At 41.7% G+C, this 20,005-nt stretch overlaps 1 protein-coding gene across 3 annotated transcripts in view; it reads right to left on the reverse strand.

Annotated features, from left to right (window-relative positions):
- The window catches only part of rcan3 (regulator of calcineurin 3), a 36,655-nt gene that overhangs the window by 6,165 nt on the left and 10,485 nt on the right, over window positions 1–20,005 (reverse strand). The window contains exon 1 of one of the 3 annotated variants that reach the window (XM_044047027.1): window positions 15,273–15,585. The exons of the other annotated variants lie outside the window; for them this stretch is intronic. Coding sequence (XP_043902962.1) covers window positions 15,273–15,359 — 87 coding nt within the window. The 5' untranslated portion in view covers window positions 15,360–15,585. Of the gene's footprint in view, window positions 1–15,272; window positions 15,586–20,005 lie in introns of those variants that run through there. 3 annotated transcript variants of the gene reach the window in all.

Here is a 20,005-nt window from a genome sequence, read left to right on the forward strand (position 1 = left end):
TGTTAAAATACCCCCCCCACACACACACACCTAGTCTCATCTTGCCTGACATTTCCGACTGTCTTAACTTCAATATTTAATTTGATATTTGATGTATACGATGAAATACGAAAATGTCTTGTATAAAGTACAATATAAAGGGCAAGAATCTTGTACTTTTACAAGACAAAATGACTTTGGTAGAAGTTAAAGTCACCTTTTAGAATATTACTTGAGTAGAAGTACCTGACATTTAGTGTACTTGAGTATCAAAAGTAAATTTCTGATATAAAATGTACTAAACAAAGTGAGCAATTACAATTTTGAATATGACATTTATTGTGGCTTCTTGACAATAAAAGCATAATAGGTACAGCCGAACAACTTCAAACAACATTAACCTTCTGTCATGAATGGTGACAAGCTCTCTGCGGTTTAACTGCGTAAGCTCGCTAGCTCACCGGTTGGCTGGTTTATCTGCGTAAGGTAGTGAGCTAGCTCACCGGTTGGTGTGGAGACCAGAGCCGCGGTGTTGGACACGGTAAACAATGTGCCGCTGGTGTGTTTAAGTCCACTTGGAGCCGAATTCAGTCCACTTGGAGCCGAATTCTGCGGCTAACAGCTGAGCGGCTAACAGCTGAGCGGCTAGAGACAACAAACGGGCATTACGTCAACAACTCAACTTTTATTTTGTAGTACTGAGTAACAAAGATGGTTAAGCGAAATGTATCGTAAAAGTACACATTTTATTTAGGAAATGCAGTGGAGTAAAAGTAAAAGTTGTCAGTAATATAGTAAATAACGAAGTATAGATATGTGAAAAGTACAGTAACAAAGTATTTGTACTTCCTTACATTACAACACTGGGAGCAACACAACACATCTGTGCTGAGTCATTTCAAAGACATCATTGGGTTGCCAACTGTGTAACAAATATAGTTCTCCCAAAAAGAAGAAATAAACAGTCCAAACATGACTCAGCTAAATTGCTTTTGTGGATTTTTATTTACATTTTTACAGTCTATGCATAGTGAAGCATGCGAAGTATAGGATTGTATTGGATTTTACTTTTTTTTCCCCGTCCGATACTGATACTGAGTACCATCCATAAAGATAACTGATATGCCAGGGCAAAGTTTGTCGATATTTTAACGAACTAATGCATTTAAAATGAATGCTGATGAATAAATTCAACCCAAATCACACTCACATCGACATATTAAATGTCTTGTAAAAAGCCTTCAGTCCTATTCTCATTTCAACTGTGTTTCTCTACACTGAAACAAGTTCATGAGCCAGTGTATATCCTCTAGTCTAAGATACAGGATGTACTGCACATCATCCTCTGTCTGACACATGCTGAGCTGTTAATGATTCAGCGAGCTGTGAAACAGTTCTGCGGCAAGGTGGTGGACACTGCGGACACAAACTATTACTTCATTACTGTACATTTTTCTGAGGACATTTTACAATTACTCCCTACATTTAAATACAAACAACTGTACTTTCTGTACTCCGTGGGATGAAATAATTCTCATTTCTGTGGTACATATTTGACATAAATCCCTTTTAACTATATTTGAGCGCCTGTACCTTCTTACCTTTTATTTGAGTTGAACAGTCTTTTTTACATCAGTATCATGACTATCTGTACATCTACTTAAGTAAAGAATGGGAGTATTTTTGCCACATCTGACACTTATTGTATGTTCAAAACTCCTTTCTTTCATGCTTTATTTTCCAGTTTTTGTCTGCATGCAAATCTGCACCTGCTCCTTGCTTGCTGAAAGGCCACAGGGGAAGTTGGCCTCGTTTCAACGCTGACCTCACCTTTGTGTGCCACAATACCATTTTTAGTCAGGTCTGTAGTTCCCCATACAAGGTGCATTCACAAGCAGACGCACGGGGCAGGAGGTCGAGTGGGGAATGTGCATATTTTGACTGCTGTTATGCATTCTTTGGAGAATCACTGGATAACTATGCTATTAGCATGCAAAGGGACAGCCAAAGTGCCAAGTGTGCTCATGTAAAATTGATTCTCTCATTTCCACAGACGGCACACAATCGACTGAAAACAGTTGTTAGCCAAACATTCTCCTGCCGCTAATTGTGTGTAAACAGCAGACGGAAAAATGTGACAAAATATTTCATTAGAGCGGTTTAACAGTGACTCTCTGCAACACATATCTCCGTTTTAGACTGGTGTCGGGTTCCCGTGTGTTTTGAGACGGAGAAAACAGGACACTGTGCCTGTGGGGAAATGTTTAGAAGAGGCTTTCAGGTGAGCACAGCAATTTCAGTGACCCGATATGTTTTTTTTTTATTCTAGACAGTCACATGGATAATGCTGATATTTAAACATGCATCATATGTTAACAGACAGTTGGGATGGAAATCGGTATCGAGTATCAAAATCATTGGATCGGATATCGGACAGATAAAATGTTAAAATCCAACACAATCCAAAAATCCTGTGTAAAAATGTAAATAAAAATCAGCAAAAGCATTTTAGGGCTGTTTATTGCTTTTTTTTGAGAGAAAAATATTTGATACTCTGTTGGAGAATGATGTCTTTGAAATGACTCAGCACAAATGTGTCTTTCACAGCTTCATGTGTTCATAAATGATCTTAAATAACTAATATTGGTATCAGTAGATGCTTGAGTTTGTGATGTCGGGATCGTTTTGTCTCTGAACACCTGATTTCCATTTTTTCCTTGTTGTTCCTGAGGTGTTGACCTGAAACCGGAAGTTCCACAGTGCCAATACAGGCGATGCAGACCCACTCGGGCTCAGTGTAGGTGACATTCCCCCTGTTTTAAGTGGATGTACCATCAAAACGATTCTTGAGACATTATTTGTCGAAATCCTACACTGTGTTGCTTTAATTTCTCTTTTACAGAACAGAGGTTGGGACGATGAATAAAAAATCAACTTACTCCACATTTAATTGTAATTAGATTGAGTATGACAACAAAGCACTTGTTGCTGCAGAGCCCACTCCATGTGTGAATTTTCCATGAGGCTCAGTCAGCTTCTATGACTCCACATGTCATCAAACTCCACGTGTGATAACTGATCAGGTAATCTTTCAGGTCCACAGGCACACGCATGCACACGCATGCACATGCATGCACACGCACACAAGCTACAGTATGTTGATGTTTTGGCATGAGCTGAGACGTGGGAAAGCTTGGGGATCATGTTCCATAATCGCATGTATGGTTTGTTTTTAAGCCCCCGCACCACGCGATGATACAACCCTGCTCAATTGTTTTGTAACAAGTGAGCGTGCTGATCACTAATTGATGTGGTCTTTATGAGCGGACATCCTGAGGGGGGACGAGAGGAGGAAGAGGAGGGGAAACGAGGAAGAGGAGAGCGGTGTTGAGTTACACGCGGCTGAAAAGTGGCCTGCTCGTCAGCCAGCGCAATGCTCCATGCGGTGACCCGCTCGCTTTTGTTCTCCTTATGTGTGTGGTGAGACGGAGAGAGCGAAACCTAGCGAGTGAGTAAATATGTGTGCAATGCAGACAATGTGCTCAAGAGTTCATCAGTGGGTTTCCAACCACTGCTTGATACCGACCTACAATACATAAAAGGTACACGCACAGAGGGAATGCTGTCAAACATGTGGCAGATACAGTATAGTTGTAAGATCATTAGTAGCAAAGCACAGCTGAGGGACAACAGGTTGACTGTAAGCAGATATAGACTAGTTTCAATCACATTCACACACTTGGATACAGTGAGTTCCCTGGTTTAAGCCTGGTTTATACTTTGCTGCAGAAATGATGTCATCACTGCAGGTGTGTTGGGCACGAGAGGGCGTGACAGTATGTGGCGCACATCTGCATTTCTGGAACTACGTGCAACCCGGCACGCAATGGGTGCCTGGGAGGAGTGCCAGAGCAGATTTGTATTTGTATGCAGCTGGATGAGTCACAGCGATGATCAGATGGTTCTGGAGGAGAATTTGTGGAATAATTAACAAAACCACATGAGGGAAGACGTTCCATAACGAACGCACTCGTGAGGTTTGTGAAAACAAAACCCACCTGTGTAAGTAAGAGATGGTTAGAGTGTTTAAAATAAAGTCTTACACCATACGTCAAACACAATTGGCAGACTTAACTTCCTGTTTATCCCAGTTCAAAGCATATTGATGTGGCTGCTCTGACTGCGTGCGCCATCGCTATGGTGCCCCATGAGTGTATAAACAAGGCGCAAGACTTAAGCTTAACCATTACAACTTAAAGCCTAACCCCAACCCTTATCCTACCCTTTAATCTAAAGCCCTTTTGCAGTGGTGAAATAACGCCGACTAATGTATTGGCTTTGTCTCCTATCAGCAGTAATGTAAGCGTTACACCCAGGTAGACAAAACATGTTGCCAATGTTGTTGTTGTTGTTTGTTTTGGCTGTCTAGTAACAGAGCCTACACCTTTTTTCCGTGTGATGCAATCTAAATTCATTCAGTAATGTGCTTTTAAAAATTCTCAAAGACTTTTACAGTTAAAACTAAATAAAATAAAATAAATTCCACATTATAAAATATAAAAACACCACATGGAAGTGAGTTTTTAAGTGTCAGGTAGACAGTTGTGTACAATCTGGGTTGCATTCCAATCCCACATCAATAATATTACCCGGACTGCATATTTCCATCTACTCCACCCTTCCCTTACAACTTCAATCTTTGCTCACAGCCTCGTCATCTGCCGCACTGATTACTGCAACTCTCTCCTCTCTGGTCTGCCTCACAAATCCCAACATAGACTTCAACTGGGCCAGAATTCAGCTGCTGCATCATCACCAGAACCCCCCCCTCATTCCACCACCATCACCCCCATCCTACAGCAACTCCACTGGCTCCCAGTTAATCTCAGAATTCAATTCAAAATCCTCCTGCATGCTTTCAAGGCCATGCACAACCTCGCCCGTCCGTATCTCTCTGACCTCCTCCCGCTCCCTCAGATCCACCTCACTGTGCCCTCCGCCTGCCTCAGCACCGCGGGGAGCAGAGCTTCCAGCCGCTCTGACTCTCGTCCCCTCTTCATATCCAGCCTCAAAACTCAAAATAACTTACTCTCTGTAATTTCACTCCATAATCAGTTCACTCACTGGTTGTGAGCCAAAACGTGATCTCACCACTACACAAAAACAGACACACGGAGCGGCTTCAACAAGCACCTGCTTCCACAATGAGTGAGAACTGTAGGACGACAGGTGAGCATGGAGAAGGGAACAGCGCATTCTTGTTTTTCATCCTCAACAAGGCAGATAACAACATCTACTGAAGAAGCCGAATGAAAATATGATTTATTTCACGTTCAGTAGCTAGGTAACGGACAACAAGAGGAAGAGTGCTATATTTGGAAAACAAATGGGGTGAGGTGGGGGAAAGGAGCAGAATTTATGAGACTAAATCCACCCTCATGCTCCCACAGCAAAGTTTACTCGTAGGCATTGTTTTCCCACCAACAGAAATCTGATGTGTTTAGGGTGGAGGCCGGGGGAAGGCGGGGCTGTGGGATTGTGTGTGTGAAGTCACAGCTCTCAAATTGCAAACAACTTGGGTTGATTGAAATAGCAAGCGTGGTCATTCTTGCTGACTGCTTGCTGTTTGTTCTATGTCACCTTTACATAACATCCAGTGCGAACCTTAGCAGCCAGCAATCCCTAACCCTAACCCTGGCCAGTTATAACATGTTTCTTCAATAGCACATGACAGTTTTGTAAATTTTTGTAAAATGTTTGTAAAAAAAAAGAGGAAAGTAAATGATAAAACAAGGCACATTATGATTTGGCCACCAGTGTTATAGTGGTGAACTTCATTAACTTTGATTTTTTTCTCTGCTTATTTAACTATAAAAAACAAACCAACATAGTGGTGAAATTGCAAAATGTATTTTTTACAATCTCCACTTATACAAGTTAATAAACTTTAAGTCAAATAAATCAATTCATTTGTGTCCAGAAAAGAACAGAAATGCTAAAATCCCATGTGGAGAAATGTAAAGGTTGATCGTGAACTGCCACCACTTCACTGGTAAGCTGCAGGACTATCCTTTAGCAGATTGCCTCCTGGGTAATGAGGCAGTTATGTTCCTGATGGTAATGGAAAGGCTGTCATCACAGTGGCAACAGGACACGACTGTGGGCATGACTCATATTGAGCGACCTGTGGAGGACAGCAAGCGCAGAGCCGAGCCAGCGCGTGGTCCCGAACACAAGCATGTGAACAAAAAGATCAGTGGGCTTAGCGAGACGGGAGGCGCGGGGTTTATTGGAGCGGTGTCAACATGGTTTCATCTTGGTGACAGGACAATAAAGAACAATGACAGGGTGGTGCACTGGCACATGGTGGACAGTGGCGGTGAGCGAGTTGAGGAACGAACGGTGCATCTTTTTTCCTGAATCAGTAGTGTGGAACAGTTGACTCGTGAATATAAAGTGTTTCTGATGTAAAGGCTGGTTTAACTTTGTCCAGTGGGTCTGCATCATCGCTGACAATTAGCCGAGCTGTAAATCCATCCTGCTCTGTTAGCATGCTCAACATAGACGTAATGTACACAGCGGATCTTGTCTGAAGTGTGATGATCCTGAAAAGCTCCTGCACACTGACGACTTGGATAATTGTCTTTGGGCTCACATAGTCAGAAATAACCCTATTTTAAAGACAACATTAAGCCGTAAAAATTGTACGCACAAACATCCTTTGTCTGTAGCCAAAGCGTTTAAATTCTGTGATGGAGCCACGATGTTCTATTCTGATCTAGTTTGTCATTTACGCTTGTACAGTACACCGAAATCCTTGACTATAATCCACAACCTAGTTTGGTTCTATGTTGAATTACACTACTTAGTGTTTTGGATCAAAATGAAAAGATTAACTAAGCCTTATTGGAATGTAAAGAAGGGCTGTCCTGTTTTTTATTTCTTCTTTTTTTTTTCCACCTCTGTTGAATCACTCATCCGTCTCTGTGACACGTGCCGGGCTTTAGCGCGGTCTAATCCAGACCCTCGTGCTTCAATGGGATTTGGGTGAAAACGGACAAACTAGGCCACGGAGCCTCTGGGTGAGTCAAAATGTGCTCTAAAAATAGACCACATTAGAATAATTAAGAAAATGTACTTCTTTAAGTGTGTGGACCACCATTTTTAATTACTGTCCTCCCTGAAGAGTCAGACTGGAGCTGGTCGACTAAGGTCAGACAAGGAAGGCAGAGGTAACAGATGGAGCTGGAAGAAAAAATACCTGCATGCTTCGTCCACTGTTCCACTACATTTTTGCTTATCACATTCCATATTGTTTCCATGACTGTTCCTCAAACCGGAGCCAACTTTCCATTACGGTTATACCTGCATGCAATTACAGCAATCACTCGTGACACAAAGGTATTGTGTTTAAAACACAGCAGACCATTTTAGCCGATAAAACATGAATATGATCACTTTCTGAAGCTAAATAAACACTCAAAATATGAAGATGCTTCCATCAAAACATCCAAATGAAATCTTTTTATCATGAGTTTACTCATGTAACTGTTACATCTTCACAGCAGTTATACCTCCTATACTTTTATTTAATGGAGTAAGTGAATGTAAATGCTTATAAATGCTATATGTGTATTAAAATATGTATGGAAAACAGACCGAGTATTTAAATAAGTACATTTAAACACCAAATATGGACAACTCTCAAAATCTGTCTGTTAATTTGAATGTTTTAAATCTAGACCAGGCAAATACAGCCATGATTGTGGCATGTATACACACACACAGAACTCTATCCCACAGACTAACCGGCAGTAAACATGCTGACTGCCGTGGATGAGGTAATGCATGGCCACAGGAAAAACAGAGACTTGATATCACTGGATAAACTGAGGTCGTCTGCACGTGGTGACTCAACACGGGCTGTAATCATGGGCTCTGTCAAAGCGGCCATTACGGTGAGGACGGCAGCAAATCCTCGGTATTACAAAACAACAAAAACAACTCGTGATTAATAGCTCCGTTGGCATTGTGAGGGCGGCAAAAGCACCGGGGAGAAATGTGAATGGGGCAAGTGTTATTATAGTGGGATCAATACCTGGAGTGGGGAGGGGGAATATTGACGAGGGCTGACGTGTGCAGCGCTGCACTGCTGTTCCTTCCAGGACAGGCTGGCAGCGAGACTGAAATCAGTTTACAGCATTTGAGGAAACATTAATCCTATTACCGCCAATGTGGTCATTATGGTTATTATTGAGGCAGGAGCTTTTCCTCGTCAGCAGCATCACTTCGGCACAAAGACACACACACACACACAGTAATCCAAATAGTTGCACATTACAAAAAGGTAGGGAAGAGATGGTCATGTCACCACAGACACGTGCTGTGTTTCCATCAGGGTATGGTTTAGTTTGGTAGAGTCAGGTACAGTTTGGAATTGTAAAGTTCTGAGTCAGGCTTGTGCTTTCGACTGAAACCACAATCCTTTATTTGGCCGCTCTAACTATCCCGCAATATTTTAATCTGGTACCACATTGGAAGGGTACCAAAGTATGGACCGGTTGGGGCTGGTTATTTTAGTGCTATTCCTAATGGAAAACGCAGAAAACAAGTACCATACCGTGCTGAACCAAAATGTTCCACTCCATGGAAACACAGCTATGGATTCTCTCTCTGTAATTACAGTTCACCTTAGTGGTGATGCAGTGACGATCAAGCATTACAGGAATAAAAAGTAATGCATGTCTACATTCAATATTGAAACATAGTGTACATGGACTGTAGCAGGTACATTTACTCATTTCTACTCTGCTTCATTGTTGCCTATTTTCAAACACACTACATATTCCAAACAAAACAACCAAAGACCACGATCACACATTGATATACTATATCAAATGAGTCTACACTACTAACTCCAGTACATACAATACGTTACAGAGTCACATAATTGCATGACTGAAAAAATAATGAAACGGACAAAATAAACAGATGATAAAATGATCATACTCCAGTCAGTTAACTGTTTGTGGCTACGCTGATTGGCTAATCATTTCAGCATGATTGTAGATAAACACTGCAGAACATTAATAAAGACCGCCTTGAGTTGGCGGTGAGCTGTGGACACAGTGTCTGTCTAAACATAATGGATTTGACATTGCTATTTCAAGCCCCATGACTACCTTGTCTTTCCAGAGTCATTTGTGTGTGACTGGAAATCCTATTGGAAATTCTGACAGCAAAACTATGTTCAACCAGCGATTTCAGTGACAAAGACGATCATTGTATGTCTTTTTCATTGGCTTCCACAGTAGTTTGAGGGCCTCTACGTTCCACTGCAAGGCCCTTTTCTTCGCTTCTAATCTTATCACTTCATAGTTGTGTCATTTTGACCACATGGTAACGGGACACTCCGCCTGGGAGACCGTCCTTTGTTCTACGTCACCCGGACGGACACAGTGCTAACCTTTACCTGACACCTGAGCCACAGCACTTCTCTAGGGTTTCAGGCCAATGTGAGCTGCCCATCTACACCTGCCTGGTGCCCATACCAGGGGAACAGGCACACCTGAGCCCACTGCTCCAGCCCAGGGGTGCTCAACCTTGCCAAGACGCAGATCTGGTTTCTGACCAGCACATAACATGACACCATCACCGTCTACCTCCATCCTGTCTGTCCTCCCGCTGCTCCTCTGCCTCCTGCCTGCAACCCAAAAACTGCTCATAAATGCATGATGGTTTTTTTTAACATGTGAGCCAGGGATCATGCTCATGTTGAAATCTAATTTTTCAACATGAGTTTGATGAGCATGGAGCCATGCCCTTTCTGTAAACAATAAATCAATACAGAGACAGCCTAACTAAATGAGTGCTGATTGATAATATAGAATACAAAGACATCCATCAGGAGACTGACTTGGATTGTAGTTAAGCTGATACTGAAATGATTAAATCAGTCCTTTTTCTCAAAAGAGATTATATCCAAATATTTTTACAGTTAACTAGTGTGAGTCATTTTTCAAGCTGACTTACATAAAACCGTGTTCCACCCACAGTTATCAGGACTTTCTGCAAGTTTTTGTCTTATGATGATGAAATAAATCCTTCTGAATTTTTGACAGCAATTTCAAAACTAAACAACCGTGATGGTCCAAATGAGAAATGAAGAAGATAACATGCACATTAGTTGACAACTCCATTATTATTATTGTTATTCTTATTTTTTGACATGCAACAATTATATAAGGTTAAAAAACATACATGTCAGCAGTTTTGTGCTGATTAGTCATCAAATAACTTCAACGTCCTCAAAACAAACATCATTTCTATTAAGATAAAGCGTTGAGAACAGACATATGATACATGCAGCAACAGATAAACAGGCAGAGAGGAAAAGTGACTCAGGTGGACGGAAACTTGTCCAGGCATCCTGAAGCAAGGAGTGGTGTGTGTGTGTGTGTGTGTGTGTGTGTGTGTGTGTGTGTGTGTGTGTGTGTGTGTGTGTGTTTGCTAACAGAGGTGTACGTGGGCCTGTGAGTCCGCTGACTCACTGTTGAGTGTGTGACTGTGTCAGCGTTACTATATTCTCGTGTGTCGGAGTGGCACGCTTTAGTCGAACACAACCGCCCTTTGTGGATTGCGATGCAGCTTGTGTCGTGTAATTCATGGCAGGATTCTCAAGAATGATGTGTCACAAGCTGGTTTTTGGACATATTAAATGTCCTGTAATTAAAATAGACTTTAACCCCGTTCCCACAGGTCAAACAAACCTGTTTAATCCAAGGTTTTAACGCGTTTAATCTGCATTCACACGTGGGTTTTTATCGGCTGAGGCTCTCATCGGCATCAGAGGGAACATAAAATATACATGTCAGTGTCAGTACATGTCAGCAAATATGCAAAATAGTAACCACCGTAAAACATTATCACTCAGTGAGTTTACATGCATGATAAAAGTCTGATTTTAGTCACACTAAAACAATAATTAAGTTATTTAAATGTGTTAGCCCGGCTAAAATCGAGCTAGATAGTTGGACTAACATACCGGCATGATACGATTAGTAGTCTGATTACTCCTGCATATACGCAATATACATACTAATTTTAGTGTGAGAGAGGGTTTAGTAAGTGAATAAGAGTAGGGTGACAGGACAATAAGTAATTTACGCATACTGAATATAAAGGTGCAAATAAAACCATGTGAAACCATTAAACTGGCAAGTGAATAATTAATTAGATGTAAACGCCAGCACCAAACCAAGGGTGTGAGATTAACTGTAAAGGGTTGCGTCACATTTACTGTGCTCAGTAATACATTCACCTGTCACTGTGCAATGACCTTCACCGTGCATCCTCCTGCTGATGCTAGTAGATTTCCCAGGTTATGGCAGCGCTGGGACAAACACTTGCGTACTACAGCATCAAAAAGCCACAGCTTCTGCCGAGCCAAACCTCATGACCACAACAGCCCTTTTGTTTTCTCCAAAGTGGACACAGATCACCTTGGAACAAGACTCTACTGTACCACCAGCTCTGCCGTTATGATGACAACAATCTGCCCTGTTTGCAGCCTAATGCTGTAACCAGCAGGGACTGAGCCAAAGCGTGGGCAAACCACTTCAACCGTGTCAAAACAATGGCTCCAGAACACCACAGCCATTCACAAAGCATCTCCTCTTATAAAACAAATACAGCTTGTTTTTTTTTTTTTACTTCTTGCCACTCAAGCAAACAGCATTGGCATTACCTAATCTCTCTGTAAAGAGTCCATAAAAAGCAGCAACCCACATATTCGTTCACCCACAGACGGTGCTTTGTGGAAAAAAAAGACACAGGAGTCAGGTTATTGTTCCTCGTGTTCAGATCTGGAGATATTAATAAAAACAGAGGCCTCAGACAGGCTCAGATCCTGTTGAAAGATAATAAAAACAGACAGGCCGGGAGGAAAGCTCAATCAGAGGCCAAGGATTTTCACAGCGTAATAAACGATGCCTGATGCAGCATTAAAGTTTCCTGTGGTAAATTAAGAGACACATGCAATATAAATCATAGCCAGGACAGGACGTCAGCAGAAAAGCTGTACAATCAACACATCGACCTTCACTTATTTTCCTTCAACTCTCGTTACCTTGGACCGATATCCTATAATTACAGCATCTTTCACTTTGGCTGATCTGAAATGAATAAAAATGGTCATGAACATTGAGTGCAAACGCAGCAGCAGCAGTGTGTTTCAGTGGCTGACATGCATTGTTTGTGTATTATATCGCAAGTGCAGAACTCATTCATTCAGTGACATTAAACTACATATAAACACACAATCACTCCTTACAGTGTAAAACCCTATATCCCTGTAAAAAGTGATCAGATAAGGCTGAGCAAGTTTCTGTAGGGAATAAGAAATAGCTGAATTCAGTTTTCATCACAGCAAAGCACATTCACACTGATGAGTGCAAAGAGTAGCGCCACCATCTTTGCTGTGTGCTTGTGATCAACTTAGTGTTCATATGATCCCAATAAGTGCTCAAGCCTGAGCTGCACAATCACATGCTTTCCTTCTTCTCTTCGGTGACCAGTCAAAGCAGACGAACAGGTGAGGGGATATACTTTGACGTGGAATTTCCAAAGGGTTTATTGGCCGAGCGCTGCGTTGGCAGACCATCTGTGTGCCCTTTTAAGCCCTAAAACTGGCACGCCGCAGTGCCAAAGGTGGGGTCCCGAAGGCTCACTTTGGAACAGATACAAGAGTGACTGTTTCCGTGCATTGAGACTGACAGGCGGCACATCAAATACCTGCAATGTGTGACACATCAGATAAATATTACTGTACGGAATGTTTCCGTTAAGAGTTTACAATTAAAAAATCTCTTGTAATGCTCTAGCACAGGGCTGTCAGACTCAGATGACCTGGGGAGTGTTTGTTTGACACCTCTAAAACCATTAATTAAGGTTCCACTCTAGGTTTCAGGGAGCCAGGGTCGTGCCATTGCCCAGGTGTCAGGGTGGGTCACACTAAATACTTGACACTGTAGGAGCTGAGTTTATTTATAAGTATTTGTATTTTAAAACTACATCCACACTGAATGTGTTTCACTAAAGTAATAGAAGATGATATTGATCTTTTTCTTCTATGTCTTTTAAACTTACAGTCTAAACTGTAACGTCATTATACTATTGTTAAACTAAAAAGTAATGTATATGCACTCAAGTCCATTTGTAATGAATTTTAAAGAACCCACAATAACCCTAATCCTTTTTTTTAATTCAACATGGCATCAATAACACGCCTTCAGATGATAACAGCTGGATTACTTACACATGTTGTTATTAAATGGGGATCCGAGGACACCCGGGGTTCCAGGGCAGCATGTTAGGGCTTCCATAAATAGTTTCTAGATTCATTCCTTAAAATTACCATGATATACACAGCAGTCAGCCACATGACATGTATTGTTAAGGCATGTAGACATGGTCAAGACAACATGCTGAGGTTCAGAATATGTTGTTTTTCCAGAAACAGCTGAGAATGGACTCAAAAAAGAGAAAATATAATAGTGGATGGCAGTTTTCTGGGTAAAAATGTCGATGCCAGTCTATTTCAAAATGATGGAAAGGCGACAGTAACTCTAATAACCACGCATTACAACCAAAGAACAAAGAACGCCATTGATGAACACACATCAAACCACACATCGGGCTACAATAGTGGGTACAAATAATACCTAATGAAGTGTATATAGGCCTATATTTCTTATTTACGAAGTAGACTGCTCTATAATTGAACAAATTGTCATAAAATTATTCTTGGCTGATACAAAATTGAAAACCTCTAATCTACAGTAAAGTATTTTAACATTAAAATCAGAATCAGAAACTTTGTTGTCATTGTGACGAGACAATGCACATCGACTAACAAACCGTCAAAGCCTGAAGGTCTGCATCGACATTATGAAACTTCAGGTTTTGAGTCCGTGCCACAAAAAGAACTACAACTATTTGACTTTAGAGTACACGTCTGCACCCTCGCTCACGAGGGAGCAAACAAAGCGACAAAGTTACACCGGTGGAATTATTCACAATACGATACACGATAACAATAATATCATGAACGATCCTAATAAATAAAAATATATTGCCATGCCGTATCGTATTGCACGAGGAAGGGACGATGATATATCACAGAATTGATATTTTGACCCACTACCAATACCATAAAGTAGATAATACATGAGATAATATAACACCTTTATCACCAACGTTAAAATACAGAGGTGTAAATAGACTGAACGACATCAGCTATGGACTTTCACAGGACGCAGATTTTATTCCCAATAAGGACATTCACTCGCTCATCCTCACATAAACTTCACACACCGGTAGAGTGACAGTAGATTAAGATGGAGCGAGAGATAAGGTGACTAATTAGTAATCAATTTGTTGTTATTTGTTTCATTTTTGACTCTCCGGTCAAACTTCCTCAGCTCCACTCCGATTACATACCCTGGTTTATACAGTAGAACTGTATTCATGATTTTCCTCCAAGTACCACCAGAGGAAGCTCGCGTACCACTGACGGTACATGTACCACAGTTTGAGAACCAAGGCTACTTACTGTACCTGGTTTGCTTCAGAGCTTTGTATTACAAATTCACATTACGAGAAGTAAACCCTACATTGTGTTACATTAACTGGACATTTTTAGTGAAATCAGAATTGTTTTGTTAATGTTTTGGCTGTGGCTGTTGCAGTGGTGGAGCACCTGCAGTGTTACTGTTGGGATGAGGTGAGAGCAGAGGAACAGAGAAGCTCGGATCACCACTGCGACTAAAATAAAAACCTCTACAGCTCACTTACTCTTCCCCAGCATGTGCCTGGCATGGACAATTCATCACACCCTCCGCGCTCAACCTGCGCGTCATCTCCAAGACCTCGCGATATGAAAACTTATATAATGACACAACAATTGGCGCATTATATGCGCGTTTCAGCATTGCGTCTGCCTCGTCTCACGCATGCAGTTAATATATACACAGCGTCAATCCCCTGTCCGTGCGCACGCGGCGCGGGAGTGATGCGCGCATTTTGGTGAGGCTGCGGCTCCCATTGATAAAAATCCACGCCAGAGAGAGAGAGAGAGAGAGAGCGGTGCATTCAACGTCATGACATGCATGCACTTCCACAGAGAGAGAGTCAAACTGCTGAACAACCACGCAACAAGGGTGAACGAGATAATGATGAGGAGGAGGATGATGAGCCGCAGGCGCAGCGTGCGTGTCAGGTGAAAACGCCGTTACCTGCATTTTGTCTGACGTAAACACTTCAGTGTCCACTTCGCAGGCGATGATGGTCACCATCTCCAGCTTCATATTTATCGATGGCATTCCCTTAAGTGGTTGCAGGGAGAAAAAAAAATAAAAATAAAATAAGAATAAAAGTCTTTGTTTTGCTCTGTTTGTCTGGCCGCAGAGACACGAGTCGGGTCAGTGGTTCCTCGACAAAGTTGTGGGGTTAAGTCCAAGCGGACTGTTTTGCGTTTGGCTGCGGGAGGAGGGAGAGCTGCTGCCGGACTCTGCACTGCACTGACGCGCTGCTCACAGTGATGCTGCTGCACCAAGTCTCTCTCTCTCTCTCTCTCTCTCTCTCTCACTCCTGCCCTCCACCGGCTCCACATTGACGTCATCACCATCCCCACGTTTGTCGTGTTTTACGCCACTACACTGGCTGACGAACCATATGCAGGGGGTGGGCACTGCAGAATTCACGGTCCGGTCTACACCGCTTCTTATTGCGTTATTTTGTCCGTGTGTGTGTGTGTGCGTGGTGAATAAATGTGTCACAAACCAAACCGAAATTAATTTAATCTGACAATCTCTGTGTGCATTAGGCAACTATAAGTCATCTCAATATCAGCTCTATAAAAATGTCTTCCAACAGAGCCCATAGACACCACAGCAAGGGGATAGAGACATAACATCATCATCCTATAGGGCTATATTGTCATACCGAGATGATTTAAAGTGTGGAGACAGATGATTATGAGTTATCTAATGGTGAGAGCACATATACTGACAAATGTGGGACATCTACATCAACGCACGCCTTCCTTTCCAACGTGATACGGTGGACTTCACACGCTGGAAAGGATGTTCAATAATAAGCTTCTGCTTCAAACTCAAAAAACAGGCTCCAGCTGATTTGTGTGCTGTTGTAGTAGAAACACTGGTGCGTGAGATGGCAGCCTCTGCAAAGCAAGGCCCTTTACCGACAACACATGTACAAGTCTTTCTCTAACACTATGGAAAAAGTTGTTGTTTTTTTACTTTAAAGTGATTACACACGTAGTGATCTTCTTATCATAGTTAGGGATGCCTATTTAGCCTAATGTTGTAGTCATTAATCATATTGTTTATATACTATTATGGTGCCGATAATATTGTGCATCCCTATGGGTAGTATATTCAATTTTCTGCCAACAATCTCTCCTTAATGTTACACACATGGTTCCCTAATGCAACATTTTTATGGCATAAAAGGACCTCTCTGTTGTGTAGTTGTGGTATAATTCAATAATTCAATCTCTGCTATCTAATGTGTTCATTTTTCAGACCTAATTTTCTAATGTTTAGTTTTAGTGCTGCTTAATTCTAGGTTACCGCAGGTTTAAGAGTTAGGCGGCCGAGCACAAATGCAACATGGAAATCTAATGTACACGTGACTTTTCTCTCTGACCAAATGACTGTGGATGTGCCTTAAATGGCTTTAAAAATCCCGTAAGGCGTCGGAGGGCCACAAAAGAAGCAGCGGAAGAACACGCAGCAATACAGCGAATAAGTGCTACCAGACTGTACAAAATCTTGAACATGTTTTTTTGTGCTTTGTTATGAATTGAAACTGCGTGTCAAACATGCGAAACTGCACTTCTTTTTCCTGTCATGACATCATATAGCATAACCCTGTTTTTCATCTACCTACTGTGGAGTCAATGCTGCCTTCAGATGAAACAGACTGTGGCTTCATAGGCATTAGACCGAGACAAACAACATGGTTATACGGGGACGGCTGTTAACAGATGCGGCTGCCTTGTTGATTTTGTTGATAAGAGTCGGCTAAGAAAACTGTAAAATAAGCTCATTTAAGTTGTAATGGATTGAAGTGTATCACGGTTCATTATTACTCTGTAGCTGATAAGGACACATTAACCACTGCTACCACTGTGCAAGTTAATAATTTAAAAACAAAAAAACCTCATCACTCACAAACATGAAGTCATTGCATAATTTTCAAACAAAAAATGTCTCCCCCCCATCATCTCGCTCACCCTCTCCCTCTCTCGCCCCTCCATTTCATAATAGTAATTGCCAGGCCAGCCGAGACAGCTAAGTCCCCTATAAGCCATTAATATTAAGGCTTGAGGCGGTGAGGGCTATTTATGTCCACTTGTAAGGCATTGTCTATGCTTTGCAGATGGAGCGATTGAGGAAGATATGCAAGGATGACTGTGACATTCCTCCAGCTATAGACGGCATCAGTCACTTATCCAGTCTGGAACAATCTGTCACTGAATGCCAGAAATGTCACAAATCAGACGCTGAAGCACGGTGGCCTCGGCCCGAACAGCATCGTCAGCTGCTTCATCTGCTGCGATTTTTTTTTTTATTCTTTCAAGTCACGACAGTAAGAGCCGGCACTACAGAAGCTGTTACTTGACAGCTTCAGATATTATTTCAAAAATCCCCCATACAGCTCATTAATCAAAAGCTCAGAGGCGATAAACTGGCGTGCCTGTGTTGACTTTTCTTATAAATCCACTCTGTTTTCTGAGATCTAATGTAGTCTTTGCTTGCCAAAAGGTTGTGATCATTTATTTATGCTTTGTCTCCTTTGAGTTGCTCCTGTTCAAAAAGCCTTGAGCCAACAGCTAGATGATAGAAACTCACATGGTCCTGTTCAATTTCAGCAAATACTTTGCAGATGCATGAAGAATTCTGAAATAAGGATGCAGTTTATACTGAAACCACACTTTGAGGGCACAGCAGAGACTGTCCTCTTTTGTTATTACTCAAAAACCAAAAGCACCACTCATCTGTGGTCATGTTGGTGGTAAGAAGCATTATATGCTGTGTCCTTCATCTGAAAACAGGCCCTGTCAAGCAATACTATCAGGCCTGACTGAGTGACAGTGTGCAATGAATATGCACAAGAATTCAGTTCTGGAACTTTTGTGGGAGACTCTGTGCATTTAATCCAAACCTGTGTTTCAATTATGATGATGGCCCTAAATGATTACAGAAACAAAACCATTAAAAACATTTCAAAATGGGGGCTTTTATTCTGAAAATAACACTTTGAATGATGTAATGGTGTTTGATTTTTTGGTCCCAGGCATTTAGTGGAATCCCTGGGTTAAACAGAGAGCTTGAGTAAAGATGTATATAATAATGTACAGGTATTTTAAGGTAAATTCAAAAAGTTCTTTAAAAATTTCATGTTTAAAGCCACTTTTTTTGTGCAATAATTTGTTCAAGTCAATGACTGATCGTTTGAAATAATTGTGTTTCAATTTAGACGCAAATAATGGTGATTGACTAACACGAGGTTGCCTCCATCTGTCTTTTTATGTAAAAATCATTTCCTGTGTGCAGGTGACACGAGATCTTAACACTACTATACTAAGAAATAAAGAGATAGTCATGTGGAGCTGAGGCTCAATCAACATTGTGAAAACTAATATGACAATTGTTTGACTGTGACCGACACATTGGGAATTTATGCACTATAATTTAAGCTAAAGGTTATAAAAAAAAGAAGCTAAACATTGATTCATAAATAACAAGTACAAATGATTGGAATTGCTAAGTTAAGGATAAACGGTGTCGATGAGACACATTTTATCTCCTGTCGCAGTCGGCGGTTTGCTGTGGATGATGAAGCACTTTTCCTCCTCTCCGGCTTCATTCTGCAGCTCTCCTCTTCCTCATTCAATATTCTCTTCCCATTCACAATTCCATCTCTAAGATCACAGTCCACATGCCTTGCACAAGACTCTGTGCAGCTCAAAAACACTTCTTTTTTTTTTATCCCTTTGAAATGAGATACTGAAGAAGAGCAACTGCTCATGATTATGACTGTTCAAAATGTAAGACTGGAAAACTGGGGTTTCTAACTGTGATAATGAGAGATGATTTAGAACACCTTTTCTGTTCAACCCATGTATCTTCATGTCAAACTGCCTTCACAAATAATGCCACACAGCTTTGGTAGAAACGTCGCTATTGCAGCGTTCGAGGTGCATGATGTACTGAGGAAGAGGAGGAGGAGGCACCAGACGAGCTCCGTGTCTCAGACTCACTGACGAGCAGAATTTGTATTCTGAAGGGGAGCTCTGCAGGAGAGTGGGGCGAGGAAATCAGGGCAGTAGATCATCTCACTGGGCTCGTTTGCGCATGCTCACCGTCGGTGCATGCACACGCGCAACCAAACGATTTGAAAATCAACAATGAATGAAATTCCTTAACAGACGAATGAAAGTAATGACTGTATTAAAGCTCAAGAGCTCCGCAGTCGATGTGGATAAGGAACACACACTCTCGCATGTTTTTATACCTTAGTGAGGACACATCATAAGACACAACGCATTTCTTAATCCCTTCTCCTAACCCTAAAGGCCCTGGTATGCTTCCACACACAGCACACAGACCCAACACACACTGGTGACCCTCCAACCGGCTGACACCCCGACTCCCCAAAAGTTGTGGGGACCATGCGCGACGTCCCCACAAAGATAGGCTTGTACGTTTTCTTTTGTACTCACAAAAGATATTAAACACACACTATACCAGCCTACCTTACTTGGCCCAGGCAAACCAACAAATCATGCCAGTGCCAATGCAGCTGCTGTAATCTGGGCCAAGCTATTTATAAAGCATGCAGCCAAGTACATGCACAGAGAACCAGGCAGAGACAGAGGGGTGGATGGATGGATAAAAAAAGAGTGTCTAGAGGGCAGAGGGACAGACCTACAGAGGTG

This window comes from Solea senegalensis, linkage group LG16 (assembly GCF_019176455.1).
Source record: "Solea senegalensis isolate Sse05_10M linkage group LG16, IFAPA_SoseM_1, whole genome shotgun sequence".
Lineage (NCBI taxonomy): Eukaryota > Metazoa > Chordata > Actinopteri > Pleuronectiformes > Soleidae > Solea > Solea senegalensis.